The sequence below is a fragment of the Hypanus sabinus genome, chromosome 6 (genome assembly GCF_030144855.1).
Source record: "Hypanus sabinus isolate sHypSab1 chromosome 6, sHypSab1.hap1, whole genome shotgun sequence".
NCBI classification, from domain to species: Eukaryota; Metazoa; Chordata; class Chondrichthyes; order Myliobatiformes; family Dasyatidae; genus Hypanus; species Hypanus sabinus.
Window position 1 is genome coordinate 126,326,564 of NC_082711.1, and position 21,622 is coordinate 126,348,185.

Consider the following 21,622-nt stretch of genomic DNA (forward strand, 5'->3'; position numbering starts at 1 on the left):
TTCTGCCGATCAACCCAAGCTCCACCCATGCTAGTAACTCCCCTGTAATTCCATGGGCTCTTATCTTGCTAAGCAGCCTCATGTGCGGCATCTTGTCAAAGGCCTTCTGAAAATCCAAGTACATCACATCTACTGCATCTCCTTTGTCTACCCTGCTTGTAATTTCCTCAAAAAATTGCAGGTTAGTCAAGCAGGATTTTCCTTTCAGGAAACCATGCTGGCTTTGGCCTATCTTGTCATGTGCCTCCAGGTACACTGTAATCTCATCCCTAACAATCAATTCCAACAACGTTCCAACCACTGATGTCAGGCTAACAGGTCTACAGTTTCCTTTCTGCTGCTTCCCACCCTTCTTAAATAGCGGAGTAACATTTGCAATTTTCCCGTTATCCGGTACAATGTCAGAATCTACCGATTCTTGAAAGATCATTGTTAGTGCCTCTGCAATCTCTCCAGCTACTTCTTTCAGAACCTGAGGGTGCATTCCATCAGGAGCAGGAGATTTATCCACCCTCAGACCATTAAGCTTCCTGAGCACTTTCTCAGTTGTAATTTCCACTGCACATACTCCACTTTCCTGACACTCTTGAATGTCCTGTATACCACCGATGTCTCCCACTGTGAAGACAGATGGAAAATATGCATTCAGTTCCTCTGTCATCTCTGCATCTCTCATTACAATATCTCCAGTATCATTTTCTATTAGTCCTTCATCTACCCCCAACTCTCTTTTAACATTTATATACTTAAAAAAGCCCTTAGTATCTTCTTTGATATTATTCGCCAGCTTCCTTTCATAATTCATCTTTTCTTTCCTAATGACCTTCTCAGTTTCCTTCTGCAAATTTTTAAAAGCTTCCCAATCCTCTATCTACCTACTAGCTTTGGCTTCCTTGTATGCTCTCTCTTTTGTTTTTACTTTGGCTCTGACTTCATTTGTCAGCCACGGTAGTGTCCTTCTTCCACATAAAAATTTCTTCTTATTTGGAATATATCTGTCTTGTACATCCCTCATTTTTTGCAGAAACTCCGGCCATTGCTGCTCTGCTGTCCTTCCTACTAGTGTCCCTTTCCAATCAACTTTGGCCAGCTCTCCTCTCATGCCATTGTAATTTACTTTATTCCACTGAAATAACGACACATTGGAATTTAGTTTTTCCTTCTCAAATTTCAAATTGAACTCGATCATATTGTGATCACTGTTCCCTAAAGGTTTCTTAACTTTAAGCTCTCTTATCACCTCTGGATTATTGCACAACACCCAATCCAGAAACGCAGATCCACTAGTAGGCTCAACTACACAACTGAGTGACGCTACAGTCATGGCCAATCCAGTACAAAAGACCAATTAGTACTTCCTGCTCTTAAGCTCTGTGCCTTTATTTGTTTATAAATCTGAGGTTCCTGCACTTTAACCACCATCTCAACCTGTCCTGTCACTTACAGTTCAGTGTGCACCATGTACCCCAGGCCTCCCTGTTCTTGTGGACATTTTAGAATTTCTCTCTTCTCATTCTTCCTACCAAAATGTAACACTTCGAGTTCTCAGCATTACTTTTCATCTGCCATCAGTCCCTTCTCCATTCACCCGTCCAGAGCCTAAGGACCATAGTCTAATGTCAAATACCGGGAAGGTTATGACAGAAACAAAAGATCTCCTTGGTATTCATCAGAAACAGTGAAGGCACTTACAAATTTACAACATTTAAAACATTTAGGGGGAGATTGAAAATCTGGTTGAGTGCTATCACAATAACATCTCTCTCAACATTAGCAAAACAAAGAGCTGACTATTGAATACTAGAGGAAGAAAATGGGGGCCTATTAGCAGATCAGACAGGGTCAGTAGTTTTATATTCCTGGCTGTTATATCGGAGGATCTGTCCTGGGACTAGCATAATATTTCAAAGAAAGCACAGCAGCACCTCTATTTTCCTAGAAGTTTTTTTGATTCAGCATGTCATCCATAACCGACAAACCTGTACAGATATAAAGCGGAGAGTATCCTCACTGGTTGCACCACACTCTGATATGGAAGCACCAGTGCCCAAGAATGGAAAAGCGTTCAAAAAGTGGTAGACATAGCCCAGTACATCACAGGAAAAGCACTCCTCACCATTGAGCACATCTATGAAGAGCTCTGTCACAAGAAAGCAGCATCCAGCAACAAGAACGCCCACTACCCAGGTCACGTTCTCTTCTCACTGCTAACATCAGGAAGGATGTACTGGAGCCTTAAGTCCAATACCACCAGGTTCAGGAATAGTTATTACCCTTCGACTATCAGACTGCTGAACCAGCTTGAACATCTTCACTCACCAAGACACTGAACGGATCACTGAATACAACCTATGGACTCAGTATCAAGGGCTCTACAATTCATGTCCTCAAGCAGGCTTGGAAGCGAGAGATTTAAAAAAGGAGCTTTTGTTTTTTTCAGCAGTGTAGTTGCAATTCATTAGCAAAGGCAAATAAGAACAAGGCACGGAGAAGTGCAGTGGCCATTGTGGGAGTGGATCAAGGTTAGAGTGGGAGAGCTTTGGCTCATCAGGCTTCAATGAGAACAGGAGTGGGCGAGGTAAGTACCCGATGAGTTCTACTTCTTCTTTTTGCATCTCCTTCATTCTTTGTCTGTTAGTGCATTGTTAGAGCAGTGAGGATGGCTCCAGGGGCAGTGTTGTGTCCTTTGCATGAGATGTGGGAATTCTGGAAGACCTCCAGCCTCTTGGATAACTACATCTGCACCAAGCCTAGCGAGAAGGTGATAGATAGGAACTGCAGGGAGGTGGAAGCCCCAACTTACAGGAGGCTAGTACCTGGGTGACTATTAGGAGAGGGAAAAGAAATGGGCAGCAAACACAGGAATGTTCCTCTCAATAATAAGTATACCACTTCAGCGGTGTTGGGGAAAGGAGGTGAATGATCGACCGACCACAGGGGACCTCAGTAATCAGCTCTCTGGCACTGTGCCTCAGAAGGAAGGGGGAAGAAGAGGACTGCAGTAGTGACAGAATAGAGTTAGAAGAGTAGACACAAGATTCTGTGGACATAATACAGACACCCGGATGATGTACAACTTCCCAGGTGCTGGTCAGAGATGTCCATGATTGGGTCCACAACTTTCTAAAGGGGGAGGGTGAGAAGCCAGAATTCTTGGTATGTATTGGCTCCAATGACATAGGTAGGAAAAAGCAAGGATACTCTGAGGAGAGAATTGAAGGAGGTTCATAGAAAGCTGAAAAGCAGGACCTGCAGGATAGTAATACATGGATTGCTGTCTGTGCCATGTGCCAGTGATATACTTATTATAGAGGGGAACACTATATGGATACCCTGGATTTGCTCCCATTTCCTATGTAAGGGATGGGTTTAAATCAGGGGTTCCCAACTAGGGGGTCCACACACCACTTGCTTAATGGTATTGGTCTATGTCATAAAAAAGTTTAGGAGCACCTGGTTTAAACTAATTTGGCACAGGGAATGGGAACTGGAGTGATAGGGCTGAGGGTAGTGCTGTTGGTTTACAAGCAGAAAAAGTGGGTAGTGAGACTGTCAGGTAGGACAGGCAGATAACAGAGCAAAGCTGTGGTCAATGGGATGAGTTGCAGTATAAAATTAGAAAGGGTGATGGATACCCTATTTACTCTGTATATCTCGGACTTCAGATACAACACTGAGTCATGTCATCTGCAGAAACTTTCTGATGTCTTGGCAATGGTTGGGTGTATAAGGGAGACAGGAGGATGAATATAGGGCCCTGGTGGTGGTGTCAAATGGTGCAAGATGAATCATCTATAGCTGAATATCAGTAAGACAATGGAGATGGTGATAGACTTTAGAAAAACAGCCTCCTGTTAATATTCATGGTTAGGACTTGGATGTGGTAAGGACCTACAAGTATCTGGGGGTGTACCTGGATGACAGACTCAGAGGCTGTGTGCAAGAAGGGTCAGAGTCGCCTCTACTTCCTGAGGAGATTGATGTCCTCCACAGAAAGCAATGAGTGGCTATAGATGGCTCATATTCTGTATGAATGTTGGTGACCAGCGGTGTGCCTCAGGGATCTGTTCTGGGACCCTTTCTCTTCATGATTTTTATAAACGACCTGGATAAGGAAGTGGAGGGATGGGTTAGTAAATTTACTGATGACACAAAGGTTGGAGGTGTAGCGGACAGTGTGGAGGGCTGTCAGAGGTTACAGCAGGACATCAATAGGATGTAAAACTGGGCAGGGAAGTGGCAGATGAAGTTCAATCCAGGTAAATGTGAGATGGTTCATTTTGGTAGGTCAAATATGATGGCAGAATACAGTATTAATGGTAAGACTCTTGGCAAAGTGGAGGATCAGAGGGATCTTGGGGGTCCGTGTCCATAGGATACTCAAAACTGCTGCGCAGGTTAACTAAGTGGTTAAGAAGGCATATGGTGCATTGGCCTTCATCAACCAATGGGACTGAGTTCAAGAGCCGTGGGGTAATTTTACAGCTGTATAGGACCCTTATCAGACCACATTAGAAAGGCTGTGATGGAGATTTACAAGGATTGGGGAGCATGCCTTATGAGAATAGGTTGAGTGAACTTGGCCTTTTCTCCTTGGAGCAATGGAGGATGAGAGGTGACCTGATAGAGGTTTATAAGACAATGAGAGGCATTGATTATTGATCATTGATCCCAGGGCTGAAATGACTAACATGAGAAGGCACAGTTTTAAGGTACTTGAAAGTAGGTACAGAGGGGATGCCACGGGTACATTTTTTTAAACGCAGAGAGTGGTGAGTGCGTGGAATGGGCTGCCGGCAATGGTGGTGGAGGCAGATACAATAGGGTCTTTAAAGAGGCTCCCGGATAGGTACATGGAGTTTAGAAAAATAGAGGGCTATGGGTAATCCAAGGTAATTTCTAAAGTAAATACTTGTTTGGCACAGCATTGTGGGCCGAAGGGCCTGCATTGTGCTGTAGGTTTTCTTTGTTTCTATGTTTTTACTTCTCTTCTAATATCTGTACATCTGTGCACTTGTAATGCTGTGGTGACACTGTAATTTCCTTTGGGATCAATATAGTATCTATCTAATCTAATCTGATACAGGACTGAAGGTGTTACATTAGAATGCATGCAGTACATGGAACAAGGCAGATGATCTTGTTGCGCAGTTAAGATATTGGCAAGTATGACATTGTGGGCATCACTGAGTCTTGGCTGGAAGAAAATTATACTTGGGAGGTTAACGTTCAAGGATACACATTGTATCAAAGGACCAGAAGTTAGAAAGAGGGTGTGGTGTGGCTCTATTGCTAAACAATGAAATCAAATACTTAAGAGAGAATTGACGTAGGACTGGAAAATGTAGAATCCTTGTCAGTAGAGTTTAGGGAAAAAGACCCTGATGGGAGCTATATAAAGGCCTCTGACAGCAGTCAGGATGTGAGCTACAAATTACAACGGAGGTAGAAAAGGCATGTCAAAAAGGCAATGTTATAATAGTCATGGGAGATTTCAATATGCCAAAAGATTGGGAAAATCAGATTAGTGCTAGATTGCAAGAGAGAGAAGGCCTACAAGATGGCTTTTTTAGAGCAGGGGATCAGCTATTCTGGATTAGGTGTTGTGTAATGAACCTGATTTGATTAGGAAGCTTAATTAGGAGGCAGTGGACATAATATGATAGAACTCACTGTCTAATTTGAGTAGAAGAAGCTGAAGTCACATTTAGAACTGACTAGAGAGCTTAAGGTAAAAGAACCCGAGGGGAAAGTGATCATAATATTATCAAATTCATCCTGCAATTTGAGAGGAAAAGCTGAAGTCAGATGTTTTAGTATTACAATGCTGTAAAGGGAATTAGAGAGGTATGAGAGAGGAGCTGGCAAAAGTTGTTTGAAGGGAACACTAGCAGAGATAATAGAAACATAGAAAACCTACAGCACAATACAGGCCCTTCGGCCCACAAAATTGTGCCGAACATGTCCTTACCTCAGAAATTACTAGACTTACCCCATGGCCCTCTATTTTTCTATACTCCATGTACCAATCCAAAAGTCTCTTAACAGAACCTATTGTATCCGCCTCCTCCACCGTTACTGGTAGCCCATTCCACGCACTCACCACTCTGAGTTAAAAACTTACCCCTGACATCTCCTCTGTACCTACTCCCCAGCACCTTAAACCTGTGTCCTCTTGTGGCAACCATTTCAGCCTTGGGAAAAAGCCTCTGACTATCCACATGATCAATGCCTCTCATCATCTTATACACCTCTATCAGGCCATCTCTCATCCTCTGTGGCTCCAAGGAAAAAAGGCCGAGTTCAGTCAACCTGTTTTCATAAGGCACGCTCCCTAATCCAGGCAACATCCTCGTAAATCTCCTTTGCACCCTTTCTATGGCTTCCACATCCTTCCTGTAGTGAGTCGACCAGAACTGAGCACAGATGATGACACAGTATCACTGGAGTTTCTGGGTGCAATTTGGAAGGCGCAGGATAAACGTATCCCAAAGAAGGAGCATTCTAAAAGCAAGATGACACAACCATTGCAGACAAGGGAAGTTAATGCCAATGTAAAAGCAAAAGAGAGGGCAAATAATAGAGCAAAAAACCGTGGGAAGTTAAAGGATTGGGAAAACTTTAAAAAAGCAACAAAAGGCAACCATGGGGTGTGGGAGTGGGAGAGATGGAACATGAAGGTAAGCCAGCCAATAATATCAAAGAGAATATGAAAAGTATTTTCAGATATATAAAGTGTAAAAGGAAGGCGAGAGTAAATATTGGATTGCTAGAAAATGACAATGGAGTGGTAGTAATAGGCAACAGGGAAATGGCAGATGAACTGAATGTATGTTACACCAGTCTTCACTGTGGAAGACACTGCATATGCTGTAAATTTGAAAGTGTCAGGGGGCAGAGTTGACTGCAGTTGCTTACACTCGGGAGAAGGTACTCGGGAGTCTGAAAGGTCAGAAGGTACACAAGCTGCCTGGATGAGATGGCCTACCGTTCAGGGTTCTGAAGGAGCTGGCTGAAGAGAGTGGGAAGGCATTAGTAACAATCTTTCAAGGATCAATAGAATCTGACATGGTTCTGGAGGACTGGAAAATTGCAGATGTTACTCCACTCTTCAACAAGGGAGGGAGGCAGAAGAAAGGAAATAGTGGTTTTGAAAATATTGGGAGTCAACTGTTAAGGTTGTGGTTTTGGGGTACTTGGAGACACATAATAAAAAAGGTCATAGTCAGCATGGTTTCCTGGGGAAAATGTTGCCTGACAAATCTGTCGGAATTCTTTGAAGAAATAACAAGCTGGATAGACAAAGGAGAATTGATGGATGTTGTATACTTGGATTTTCAGAGGAGTTGAAAGATAGAGCATATAGATTGGTAGATACACTCAAGTTGCAGGACTTAAGAAATTGGGTGGCAGCTAGGAAGGGGAATGGAGTGCAGAGTATCCCTGTGGCCATTCCCATCAACAACAGGTAGACCACTTTGGATTCGGTTGAGGGGGATAACCTGGCAGAGGAAAGTCACAGTGGTTAGATCTCTGGCACTGAGTCTGGCTCTGTAATCAGAAGAGAAGGTGGGGGGAAGAGGCTAGATGTTCCGATAGGGGATTTGTTAGTTAGGGGAACAGAAAGGAGTTTCTGTGGATGAGAACAAGATTTCTGGATTGGATGCTGCCTCCTGAGAGTCAAGGTCTAGGATATCTTGGATTGAGTCAGCATTCTTAGTGGTAGAGTGACAGCCTGAGGTCATGGTCCATGTAGGTAACAATGACATGGGTAGGAAGAGTGACAAGGTTCTGCAAGGTGAGTTCAGGGAGTTAGGTGCTAAGCTAAAAGGCAGGGCTTCCAGTGTTGTGATCTCAGGATTGCTACCTGTGCTAAGTGCCAGTGAGGCCAAAAGTACAAAGAACATGCGGTTTTACACATATCTAAGGAGTTGCTATAGGATCATTGGATAATCGAGGTCTCTTCCAGGTAAGGTGGGACCTGTACAGAAGAGACAGTTTGCACCTGAACAAGAAGGGGACTAATATCCTAGTGGGAAGGTTTGCTAGTGTTGTACACAGGGTAGTAAACTAGAGTTGCAACAGGATGGAAACCAGAGTGCCAGAACAGATAATGAAGAGGTTGTGCAGACAGATGTTTTAAGACTTCAGACAAAGTCAGGAATCAAAAGGTGGAGCACGGCATGACTAATGTCCTGAGCTGCATATATTTCAATGTAAGAATTATCGTAGGAAAAGCCACATGAGTTCAGGGCATGGACCAACAACTGGAATTATGATATTGTAATCATTAGTAAATGCTTGGCTACAGGAGGGGCAGGACTGGCAGCACAAAATTCCAGGGATCCCATAGTTTGATGCAACAGAGTGGTAAGTACTAAAGGAGGACATGTGGTGTTACTAGTCAGGGAAAATATCATGTCAGTACTCAGTGAGGGCAGACTGAAGAACTCGTCGAGTGTGGCGTTATGGATGGAGTTGAGCAATAACAAAGACATCACCATATTAATGGGGAACATTACAACCACTCAACAGTCCAAGGCATCTAGAGGAACAAATCTGTAGAGAGAAAGCTGACTGTTGCAAGAAACATGAGGTTTATATAGCAGGTGATTTTAACTTTCTGCATATTGACTGGGATTCCCATTCTACAAAAGTTCTAGATGAGGTAGAGTTTGTAAATTGTTTTCTTAATCAGTACATAGAAGTTCCAATGAGAGAATGTGCGATACTTGGTCTATTAGAAAAGAAGACAAGGCAATTGACAAAAGTTTGTACAGGTGAACACTTGGCATCTAGTGATCATAATGCAATTAGTTTTAAAGCAAATAAGCAAAAAGATACATCTGGTCCATGGGCTGAGATTCTAAATTGGAGGAAAGACAACTTTGATGGTATTGGAAAGGATCTGGCAAGTGTGGATTCAGACACAAACAAGAGAATATCTGCAGATGCTGGAAATCCAAGCAACACACACAAAATGCTGGAGGAACTCATCAAGCCAGGCAGCATCTAGGGTCTCGGCCCAAGTTGTTGACTGTACTTTTTTCCATAGATGCTGATTGGTCTGATGAGTTCCTCCAAAATTTTGTATTTGCGGGGACTTCTGGTAAGATGGCGATTGTTTAGCTGCTCCGAACTTTTGCTCCGTCATTCTCCCTATCTTTGCACTATATGTCTCCATTCTTAAACCTTAGGTAGGTATTTTATTAGGTCTCTTTTACTTGCCTGCGAACACATCTATCTTATAATGTCTACCAAAAGTACTAAAACCGGGAAAAAGGAAACTACGGCTTTGCCGACTGATATTCTCGCCGCTTTGGAACTGCATCGAGAAGATATTTTAAAGGAATTTAGAACTTCTTTCAACCAGCTGGATGTCAAATTGAATCGGATCAATGCTAGAGTGGACGAACATGCTGAACATTTATCTCGCATCGACTCAAATTCTGAAGATTTAAAACGCCGTGTTCAATACCTCGAAACTTTCTGTTCCAGTCTAGAGAAGAATTGTAAACTTTTTTCCAAAATGGTGGATCTTGAAAACCGGAGTAGATGTTGCAATCTACGAATTCCTGGTTTGCCAGAGGCCACCGAACAGGGTTCTCTCGTGAAATTTTTGGGAAAGAATTTCTTCCGAATCCACCTGAGCTTGAAAGGGCACACAGGATCTACGTTCCCTGCGCAATTCTGGGTTCCCGCCCACGACCGATAATTTTATGCTTTTATCAATACCAGGTGAAAAACCGTTTGATTATGGAGGCACGCTGCAGAGGTACTTTTGCTTTTCAAAATTCAGTCATTCGTGTTGTGGAGGATTTTGCCCCCCAGGTTCTTAAGATGCGTGCTGAGTTTAAAGGTGTAATGAAAGTGCTTTTTGATCACGGACTTAGACCCTCCCTTCGAAATCCCAGCCGACCTCTGAATCACGCTTACTACTGGAGAATATAAGTGGTTTAAATCAGTGAAGGAGGCTGAGGCATTTGTTGGAAGTCTTCCGGCCAGCCAGTCTTCTTCGGAACCCGGTCGGACCTTCTAAAATGGTGGATAAGTACCTCTTGTACTAAAATTATTCTTTCCGGACTCAGACTTTACTTGAATAACTCAGACATTATCTATTGAAACTCTAAGGGCTGTAGACAATCTCTCCCTGAACTTGGTGCGTTTTTTCTAAATAGATATTCTGAGTTTAATGTTTCCCTGCGGATGTTTAGATTGTATTTGTGTATTCTATTTTATTCTTGTATAACCTTATCTATAGAGTTCTGCAATTGACTCTAACTTGTTTTGGAGGTTTGGAGTTTTTATTGAAGGCCTCCCTGTTGGTTGATTCACAGTTTAAGTTTTGCTTTTTTTTCTGTAAATGGTCGATAAGTACTCTCCTCGAATCTATAATTTCCCCCTTTTCTCCCTCCCTTTTTTTTCTCTCTTCTTTTAATCTTCTATAATTTTTTGCGGGTAGGTTAGTTTTGGTTTGCTTCTGATTTTCTTTGTATTAAGTTTTATACTTCTGCTGAAGTTGTTCCTATTTGTAATTATGTTTTCTAGTGCATAAACTAGTTACCATTTGCTATAGTATTTATACAGAACTGTTGTTAATGACACAGAACTGGAAGTCATATTTGGGTTAATTTTTTTGGTAGAGCTAGCTGCTTTTTTTGGTAGCCGTCTAGTTTTAGGTTGCGAGGGTGGGGTGGGTTCTCCAGTTCTATTACCACTCACTGTTTCTTTTGCTTTCCTTTGTTACTCAGGACATGTTTATGGTTTGATTCTACGAATCTATGTTTACATTTTTGCTCCCAGACTGTTATTGTACTGCTTGACTTTTTATATGCCTGCTGCCTTCTATGCATTAACAATTGATAATGGCTAGTACACTTAAATTTGTGAGCTGGAATGTAAAGGGATTGAATCATCCTGTTAAAAGAAGGAAGGTATTCTCACATATTAAACAACTCAAAGCTGACATTGCTTTCCTTCAAGAAACTCATATTCGTTGTTTTGATAACTCTCGGCTTTTGTCAAAGTGGGCGGGTCAGCATTTTCATTCCTCCTTCGCCGCCAAAGCTGGGGGGGGGGTCTCCATCCTTATTAACTCAAATATTCCTTTTGAACTCCATAATAAGATATCTGATACAAATGGCTGTTTTATTATTGTTTCTGGTGAATTATATAATACTAAAGTTGTACTAGCAAACCTGTATGCCCCCAATTTTGATGATGTTAATTTTTTTGAACGTTTTTTTTCCTCACTACCAGACTTAAACTCATACTCTCTTATACTGGGTGGTGACTTCAATTGTTGGTTAGATCCTAATCTGGATCGATCGTCCTCTGTTACTAGACCACCTACTAAATCTGCCTTAGCTATCCAATTGTTTCTCTCTAATAATGGTATCTCTGATATATGGCATTTCCTTCATCCTACTGAGAGAGATTATTCTTTTTTTTCACATGTTCACCATAACTTTACTAGAATTGACTACTTCTTACTCGATGACCAACTCATTTCATTTGTCTATTCTTGTGATTATCAGAGTATACTGATTTCTGACCATGCCCCAATTACTCTGTCTTTAAACTTTCCTGGTCTCCCTCAGAGGAATAAACAATGGCGGTTTGATTCAACTTTATTATCGGATGATGATTTTCTAAAATTTATTAAGGATCAGATAACCTTTTATTTTAACACCAATACATCACCTGAAGTGTCATCCCAGATTGTCTGGGATGCCATGAAAGCATATTTGAGGGGTCAAATAATCTCCTATACAGCAAATCTTAATAGAAAGTACTGTGCAGATCGATTAGACCTCATTAATCAGATTAAAGAATTGGATCAACTGTATGCTCAAACTAAGAATCCTGAACTATACAAGAAGCGTGTAGAACTTCAAACTAAATTTAATCTTCTGTCTACTCAACCGGTCGAACGTCAACTTCTTGAAAGTAAGAGTCGCTTTTACATTCATGGTGACAAATCTGGTAAATTTCTAGCCAATCAGCTGAGGCGTTCCAAAGCCAAACAACATATTACGAAGATCCGGAAGGAGAATGGAGACTTTACATTGGATCACTTAGAAATTAATGACGCATTTAAAAATTTCTATTCTTGACTTTATTCCTCTGAATCTTTGAATGACAATATCTCTGTTGATCATTTTTTAAATAATCTGAATATTCCTTCGCTTTCATCGGATTTTAAAGCCAAACTTAATGCGCCTATATCATCAGAAGAAATATCTTTTGCAATTTCTGCATTGTCCTCAGGGAAATCTCCTGGACCTGATGGGTTCCCCGTAGAATTTTATAAATCATTCTCCTCACTTCTTTCTCCTCAGTTACTCCCAGTATTATCTGACTCGTTTAATTACGGCAAATTGCCACCCTCTTTTAATGAGGCATCTATTATTCTTTTATTAAAAAAGGGTAAAGACCCAACAGAGTGTTCCTCGTATAGGCCGATTTCTTTGCTTAATGTTGATGTTAAAATCTTGGCTAAAGTTTTGGCTTATAGATTAGAAACTGTTATTCCCTCTATTATTTCTGATGACCAAACTGGTTTTATTAAAAACCGTTTTCCTTTTTTTAACATTCGGCGTTTATTTAACATTTTATATTCACCTCCAACTGGGATTCTTGAATGTGTTATTTCCCTCGATGCAGAGAAAGCATTTGATCATATAGAGTGGAACTACCTTTTTGCAGTTTTAGAAAAATTTGACTTCAGTCAAAGTTTTATCTCTTGGATCAAATTGTTGTATTTGTGTCCTACTGCCTCTGTTTTAACTAATTTTCAGAAATCCCAGTTATTTAACCTCAAACGTGGCACCCGTCAGAGATGCCCTTTAAGTCCCTTTCTCTTTGATTTGGCTATAGAACCTTTGGCGATAGCATTTCGAAACTGTCCTGGATTGACCGGGATTTGGAGAGGGGGTGTTGAGCATAAAGTTTCTCTTTATGCTGATGACTTATTACTTTTTCTTTCAAATCCGTCTACATCCTTACCTCCAATGTTTTCACTTCTTGACCAGTTTAGCCAGTTCTCTGGCTATAAACTTAATTTACATAAGAGCGAACTTTTCCCAATTAATAAAGAAGCACAAGAATTAACATTTCGTGATCTCCCTTTTAAAGTAGTTCATAATCAATTTACTTATCTTGGGATTACAGTCACAAGGAAGTTTAAAGATCTCTTTTGTGAAAATTTTGCCAATCTTTCATATACTATAAAACAGAGTCTGGTACAATGGTCACCTCTATCTATGTCTTTGGTAGGTCGTATTAATGTTGTTAAAATGTATGTTCTCCTTAAACTTCTATATTTATTTCAATCTATCCCAATTTTTATTCCTAAATCTTTTTTTGATTTTTTGATTCCTTAGACTCTATTATTTTGTCATATGTGGAAGAATAAGAGTTCTAGAATTCATAAAGTCTATCTCCAAAAACCTAAAAATGAGGGTGGCATGGCTTTACCTAACTTTCATTTATATTATTGGGCAGCCAATAAACGTTGTGCTACCATTTGGTCTTTTTTCCATGGCTAACCCGAGTGCCCTAATTGGGTGGCAATGGAGTTGAGCTCCGTTAAAGAATTATCTATCTCTGCACTTCTTGGCTCTGTACTCCCTAGTAGTTTGTCCAGATTAATAGTTAATCCTCTTGTTAGACACACTTTGCGTATATGGGCTCAGTTTAGGAAATTTTATGGTTTCCATGGTTTTTCCGTTTCTAGCCCTATCTTACATAATCACCTTTTTTTACCTACTACGTATGACTCAGCATTCCATGATTGGTATATGAAGGGCATTAGACATTTTGAAGATCTTTTTATTGATAATCGCTTCGCTTCTTTTCAACAGCTCTCTGCTAATCTGCCCAATGCTCATTTTTTCAGATATCTCCAAATTAGACACTTTATTGTTCCTTTAATTCCTAACTTCCCTGAAATGCCTGAGAAAAATGTTATGGACTTATTTCTTTCCATTAATCCACTAGATAAAGGTTTAATATCATTTATTCGAGATAAATTAGCAGCCTTACGACATGCCCCTGTGGATAAAATTAAAATGGCATGGGAGCATGATTTAAATACCTCCTTATCTGATGAGACTTGGGACTCGATTCTCAAATCGGTTAATTCAACCTCTCTTTGTGCTCGCCATTGCCTTTTACAGTTTAAGATTGTTCATAGAGCCCAAATGTCTAAATCTAAATTATCTCGATTTTACCCTAACATTAGTCCGTTTTGTGATAAATGCAAAAGGGGCGAGGACTCTCTCATTCATAGGTACTGGTTTTGTCCTAGCTTGGAGAAATTTTGGAAAGATGTCTTCATAACGTTATCGTATATTCTGAATCACCACCTAGAAACAAACCCTTTAATTGCTTTGTTCGGTTTCTGGGGTGAGACAGATTTACGTCTGAGTTCGACTAAGTGTTGAATATTATCTTTTGCCTCTCTCCTGGCTAGACGTTTAATCCTCCTTAGATGGAGAGATGTTGCCCTGCCTACGCATTATCAATGGCTTAACAATATTATGACCTGCTTAGACCTTGAAAAAATTCATTATTCAGTTCTTAATTCGGATTTAAAGTTCCATAAGGTCTGGGGACCTTTTATTGAGTACTTTCATAACCTTCCTCTTAACTAAGGTTTTTTTTTTCCGGTCCCTTGCTTTCAGCTCCTTTTTCTTTTGGTAGTCGGCATTAACATCTTCTGTTGCTAAGTGCATTTACAGCTTTGGGGGTTTGATTGTCCTGATTTATATTCTCTATATTGTGTTGTGGTTGGTCTGGAGTTTTTTTTGTGTTGTGGGGCTTGGGGAGGATACTAATTTTACTTGTCTTCAATTTGGGTGCTTTTTCAATTATCTTTCTTTGTATCATATTGTTAATGTATGTTTATTTTTGCACTGTATCAACGTTCTTCATTTTGATCTGGGTTTTTTTTAATCTGTAGTTATGTAGAAAATGTATTAAAAAACTAATATAAAAAAAACCAAAAAAAAAAAACCAAAACAAAATTTTGTGTTTGTTGCGTGGATTGGGACAGGCTGTCTTCTATAAAGTAAGGCAAAATGGCATCAACTTCATGGTCTCTATATAGATTACAGAGAAGGAGGTGTCTTGAGGCACATTCAGGTGGATAAACCCTCAGGGTCTGACAAAGTGTTACTTTGGATTCAGTGCAAGTGCAGAAATTGCCAGGGCTTAGCAGAGATATTTAAATCATCCTTAGTGACAGGTGAGGTGCTAGAGAACTGGAAGATAGCCAATGTAAGTCAGGCTCCAAGAATAAATCAGGAAATTATTGGCTAATAAGTACGATATCAATAATAGAGAAAGTTATTGGAAGGACCGGATATATAAGTATTTGGATAGACATGGACCGGATATATGAGTATTTGGATAGTGCATGGTAGGTTGTATCTAACCAACCTTACAGAGTTTTTTGAGGAAGTTATCAAGGAAGGTTGATAAAGATAAGGCGGTAGATGTTGTTTACATGGACTTTAACAAGGCACTTGACAAGGTCCTGTATAGGAGGTTGGTCAAGAGAGTTCAGGAGCTTGCCATTCAAGATAGAAACACAGAAAACCTACAGCACAATACAGGCCCTTCAGTCCACAAAGTTGTGCAGAACATGTCTCAATCTTAGAAATTACTAGGCTTACCCATAGCCCTCTATTTTTCTAAGCTCCATGCACCTATCCAAAAGTCTCTTAAAAGACCCTATCGTATCCGCCTCCACCACCATTGCCGGCAGTCCATTCCATGCACTTACCACTCTCTGAGTAAAAAACTTATCCCTGACATCTCCTCTGTACCTACTCCCCAGCACCTTAAACCTGTGTCCTCTTGTGGCAACCATTTCAGCCCTGGGAAAAAGCCTCTGACTATCCTCATTATCTTATACACCTCTATCAGGTCACCCCTTAACCTCCGTCGCTCAAAGGAGAAAAAGGCTAAGTTCACTCAACCTATTCTTATAAGGCATGCTCTCCAATCCAGGCAACATCCTTGTAAATCTCCTCTGAGGTAGTAAAATCAATTAGACACTGGCTTTGTGTGAGAAGCCAGAGAGTGGTAGTAGATAGCTGCCCCTCTGACTGAAGGCCTGTGACTAGTGGTGTGTCACAGGGATCGGTGCTGGGTCTGTTGTTGTTTGTCATCTATATCAAAGATCTGGTTGATGATGCAGTTAAATGGATCAGAAAATTTGGGGATGACACCAAGATTTAAGGTATAGTGGACAGCATGGAAGACTGTCATAGCTAGCAGTGGAATTTGTACTAGCAGGAAAAATGGTCTGAGAAATGGCTGATGGAATTTAATGCAGACAAATGTGAGGTGCTGCACTTCAGTAGTACCAACTTGAGTAGGTCTTACACAGTGCATGGTAGGGCACTGAGGAGTGAAGAAGAAAGTGAAGAAAAACAAAAGGAACTGGGATTACAGGTCCATAATTTATTGAAAGCGGCATCACAAGTAGATAGGATCATAGAGAAAGCTTTTGACACATTGACCTTCATAAATCAAAGTATTGAGTAGAGGAGATGAGTGTTATGTTGAAGTTGTCTAAGACGTTGTTGAGACATAATTTGGAGTAGTGCATGCAGTTTTGGTCACCTATCTACAGGAAAGACATAAATAGGGTTGAAGGAGTACAGACAAAATTTACAAGGATGTTGCCAGGTCTGGAGTACCTAAGTTACCTGAAAGATTGAACAGGTTTGGATTTTATTCCTTGGAACACAGAAGATCAAAAGGAGATTTGATAGAGGTTTACAAAATTATGAAGGGTATAGACAGGGCAAGTGCAAGCTTTTTTCCACTAAAGTTGGGTGAGACTACAAGAGGTCATAGATTAAGAGTGAAAGGCAAAAAAATTAAGGGAACATGAGAGGAAACCTTCTTGTGAAGTGGTTCGTGAGAGTGTGGAACCAGCTGCCAGCGAAGCACGCGAACTTGATTTCAAAGTATAAGAAAAGCTTGGCTAGGTATATGGATGGTAGGGCTGTGGACGTCTATGATCCTGGTGCAGGTCAATGGGAGTAAGCAGTTTGAATGGCTAGGCACATACTAGATGGGCTGAAGGGCCTGTTTCTGTGCTGTACTTTTCTATGACTCTAAAGCCTCTGGCAAAATGCTGCAGATGAGGCAGCTTAACAAGACAAGAGCCCATGGTGGTTAGGGAAAGATAGTAGCCTCAAAAGAGCATTGGCTGATTGGCAGGAGGTAAATGGTGGGAACAAAGGGAGCCTTTTCTGGTGGTCTGCCTGTGACTACTGATATTCCACAGGGGTCAATGTTGGGACTGCTTCTTTTTACATTGTATGTTAAGAAGTGGATGATGGAATTGATGGCTATATGGCCAAGTTTGTGGACAATATGAAGATAGGTAGAGGGACAGGTAGCGTTGAGGAAGCAGGGAGGCTGTGGAAGGACTTAAGACAGATTAAGAGAATGGATAAAGAAGTGACAGAATAGTGTTGGGAAATGTATGGTCATGCAGTCTGGTAAAAGGAATTATAGGGGAAGAAAATATAAAAATCCGAGGTACAAAGGTACTTGGGAGTCCTTGTGCAGAATACCCGAAGGTTCAATTTGCAGGTTGAGTCGGCGGTGAGAAATGCAAATGCACTGTTAACATTCATTTCGAGAGGACTCGAATATAAAAACAAGCACATAATACTGAGGATTTATAAGGCACTGCTGAGGCCTCACTTGGAATATTGTGAGCAGTTTTGGGCCCCTTATCTAATAAAGGATGTGCTGACACTGGAGAGATTACAGAGGAGGTCAATGAGAATGACTTCAGGAATAAAAGAATTATCATATGGCGAGTGATTGATGGCTCTGGAACTTTACTCACTGGAATATTGTTGTGTAGTGAATATACCCTGTTCATGTTCCATAATTTTTCAATTTCCTCTTTTAATTCAACATAGTTCAGGTGTTTTTCACATACTGATTCCTGAACATTATGTGTGTTGGGAATGGCTATATCTATTAAGCAAGTTGTTCTTGCTTGTTTATCCTGTAATATTATATCTGGAGGGTTAATTTAGATTGTCCCATCTGTAATAATGGATCAGTCATAACCATATAACAGTTACGGCATGGAAACAGGCCATCTCGGCCCTTCTAGTCCGTGCCGAACACTTACTCTCACCTAGTCCCATTGACCCGCACTTAGCCCATAACCCTCCATTCCTTTCCCGTCCGTATACCTATCCAATTTTACTTTAAATGACAATACCGAACCTGCCTCTACCACTTATACTGGAAGCTCGTTCCACACAGCTACCACTCTCTGAGTAAAGAAATTCCCCCTCGTGTTACCCTTAAACTTTTGCCCCCTAAGTCTCAACTCATGTCCTCTTGTTTGAAGCTCCCCTACTCTCAATAGAAAAAGCCTATCCACGTCAACTCTATCTATCCCCTTCATATTTTTAAATACCTCTATCAAGTCCCCCCTCAACCTTCTACACTCCAAAGAATAAAGACCTAACTTGTTCAACCTTACCCTGTAACTTAGGTGCTGAAACCCAGGTAACATTCTAGTAAATCTTCTCTGTACTCTCTCTATTTTGTTGTAATGCCTTAGAATTACTCTTCCTATTAGTGTAGCTGGGATGTCAGTTATGGCAGTGATATACTCCTTTTGCAGGGTGAGGAAAGTAACATCTGTGGGAAATGTGCCCAGTTGCAACTCCTGACTGGCAATGTGAAGCTGAAGCTATAGTTAGACATATTTACGATCACCCAGGATGCAAAGAAAATCATAGGTAAGAGTTTTAGAGAGATTTATCAAACCTAAGGTGCAGGCAGCAGATAGCTGGATGACCAACCAGGAAAGATACAGCAAGCACAAGCACACAAACAGTGCAGGGTTGCTCTGTGGCTATTCCCCTCAGCAACAAGTACCCCTGGGGAATCAGGGCACAGCAGCAGCAGCAGCCATGACAGTGACATTGTGGCCAGCCCTGAGGTTCAGCAGGTGAGATGGAATAAAGTCACCAAAGGCAATATTGATAGGAGACTTGATAGCTAGCAGGACAGACAGGGAATTCTGTGACCCCTTCAATCTCCTCCCTTGTTTCCACACGCAGCCTTGGGGATTTATCCAACTAGTGTTGCAGATATCTAACCCTTCTTAATTCTGAACTTTCCATGCACTTCTTCTTGGTGAATACAGACAAAACGTCAGGACCTTACTCACATCCCCTTGCTCCAGCAGGAAGAAAAGCTCTTTGGCTCAACTCATCCATGCCTAGCAAGATGGCCATCTAAACTAGTCTCATTTGCCTGCATTTGGTTCACTTCCCTCGAAATCTTTCCTGCTCCTATACCTGTCAAAATGTCTTTTAAAAGTTGGCATTGTACCTGCCTAAACCATTTCCTCAGGCAGCTCATTCCACATACCCACACTCCCTCCATGCAGAAATTGCCCATTTCACTGTAAACCTATGGATCAGGTTTTTATTCTTTTCCCCTAAAAAAAAACTGAATGTATTCAGCCTATCCATGCCCCTCATAATTTCATATACCTCTACAAGGTCACGCCAACTTCTGCCTGTAACTCAGGCTCTCAAGTCTTGACAACATTCTTGTAAAACTTTTCTTCAGCTTAATGATACACAGTATGTATATATGCTGGTTCATGGCTCTTCTGCTGTCAAGATGACACCACTCTCAAGTTGGAGGAGCATCGTCTCCTGTTTCATCCATGTATCTTCCAACCTGACGCTATGAACATCCATTTCTCTCACTTCCTGTAATTTCTTCCTCCTTTTCCCATTCCCCATTCTGACTCCTTCTCTTCTCCTCATCCGCTCATCACTGCCCCATGTTGCTCTTTTGTCCTTCCTTGTTCCCTTTCTTCCATGGTCCACTCTCCTCTCCTGTCAGGTTCTTTCTTCGTCAGCCCTTTACCCTTCCACCATCATCTTCCAGCTTCTCAGTTTATCCCCCTTACCCCACTCACCTATCACTGCCAGCTTGTACTCCACCCCCTCCCCCTTCCTTCTTATTCTGGCTTCTTCTCCTTTCTTTTTTAGTCCTGATGAAGGTGCTCAGCACAAAATATCAACTCTTTATTCCTCTCCATAACTGTTGCCTGACCTATTGAGTTCCTCCAACATCTTGTGCCTATTGCTCTGGATTTCCAGCATCTGCAGAATCTCTTGTGTTTATGACCTGCTGCATATAATACTTAAAGGGCAGCCTCACCAAAGTCTTGTACAACTGTAACATGATGCCCAACTCCTAAATTCAATGCCCTGATTGAGGCCAGCATGCCAAATGGCTTATTCGCCATCTTCAAAATGCTGGAGGAACTCAGCAGGCCAGGCAGCATCTATGGAAAACAGTATAGTCGACATTTTGGGCCGAAACCCATCGGCAGGACTGCTGGAGAGCAGCAGGGAGCAGTGAGAAAGAATTTCATTGAACTTCTGTTGAAGGGAAGATTTAACTTCTTCAGGGTAGGCATCCCTGGAACAGACTTTGCACAGTAGTAATCAAATCACAAAGAAGAGAAAATCTGCAGATGTTGGAAATTTGAGCAACACACACAAAATGCTGGAGGAATTCAGCAGGCCAGACAGCGTTTATGGGAAAAAACTTTGGCCTGAAACATTGACTGTACTTTTTTCCACAGATGCTGCCTGGCCTGCTGAGTTCCTTCAGCGTTTTGTGTGTGTTGCTCAGATTTCCAGCATCTGCAGATTTTCTCTTGTTTGTTATTCATCATCTTGTTTACTTGTGACATTGCACTCTCCCCCTGTGAAAGTCCTATCCTGGTTTGACTTCCCAAAATGCATTACATCATAGTTATTTGGATTGAATGCCATTTGCTATTCTTTGTCCAACTTACCCAGATAGCCCAGTAGTTATCCCAGGTAACCCAGTCCAAGATAACCCAGTGGTCCCAAAGAAAATTCAATCTTTCCCTGTCTGGGTGAAAGCCAGACACTGGCACTGGCTATTTGCACCCAAAATTATAGCATTCAAAACTCACCTGTAGTTATGAAACCAGTTGATGACAGTACTTGTTTTCAGATTTAGCTGGGCAGCAAGCTCCTCAATAGTTTTTGGAGATGGATATGGCTTTAGCTGGTATGCTCGCTTCAGAGCTTCCTTTTCCTCTGGGGCCAACACCACTCTGGGCTTCTTCAGGTGAACCTGTTGCTGGGGACTGGCGCTCTGACTGTAGTCTAGCCCAGCAACTGAAGAATCACTCCCATGACCATCGCTCACTGAACTGTGTCGTCGCTTCATGTAAGCTGAAACAAAAAAAGTTAACTTATAATCTTATTTGAAGCCTGGAGAAAACATACTTATCCATTAACTTAAGGTACATTTTTTTTTGGTTCAGTAGGCTGCGGTGTTTGCCAATATAAAAAAAATCTTATTTCATGACATGTCAATTGTTCCCACAGCCCTGCAAATTAGGGCATGCAAACACATAAATCATTAGTAGGAGGAGGTCACTAAGTTCCTCAAGCCTTCTTCAGCATTTCATGATTGTGACAGATTCAATTATAATCTAACTCTGCAATCCAATCTATCACTGTTTATTCAAAGACACTCCTTCCAACAGTCTTTGAAG

At 41.2% G+C, this 21,622-nt stretch overlaps 1 protein-coding gene across 8 annotated transcripts in view; it reads right to left on the reverse strand.

Annotated features, from left to right (window-relative positions):
• LOC132395815 (protein CASP-like) overlaps positions 1-21,622 on the reverse strand; it is a 739,549-nt gene that overhangs the window by 141,754 nt on the left and 576,173 nt on the right. For 7 of the 8 annotated variants that reach the window (XR_009512755.1, XM_059972897.1, XM_059972898.1 and 4 more), the window contains one exon: positions 21,032-21,296. The exons of the other annotated variant lie outside the window; for it this stretch is intronic. Coding sequence is in view for 6 of the 7 variants with exons in the window: in XM_059972897.1 (XP_059828880.1) it covers positions 21,032-21,296 (265 nt within the window). In the remaining variant the exon portion in view is untranslated. The remainder of the gene's footprint in view (positions 1-21,031; positions 21,297-21,622) is intronic. 8 annotated transcript variants of the gene reach the window in all.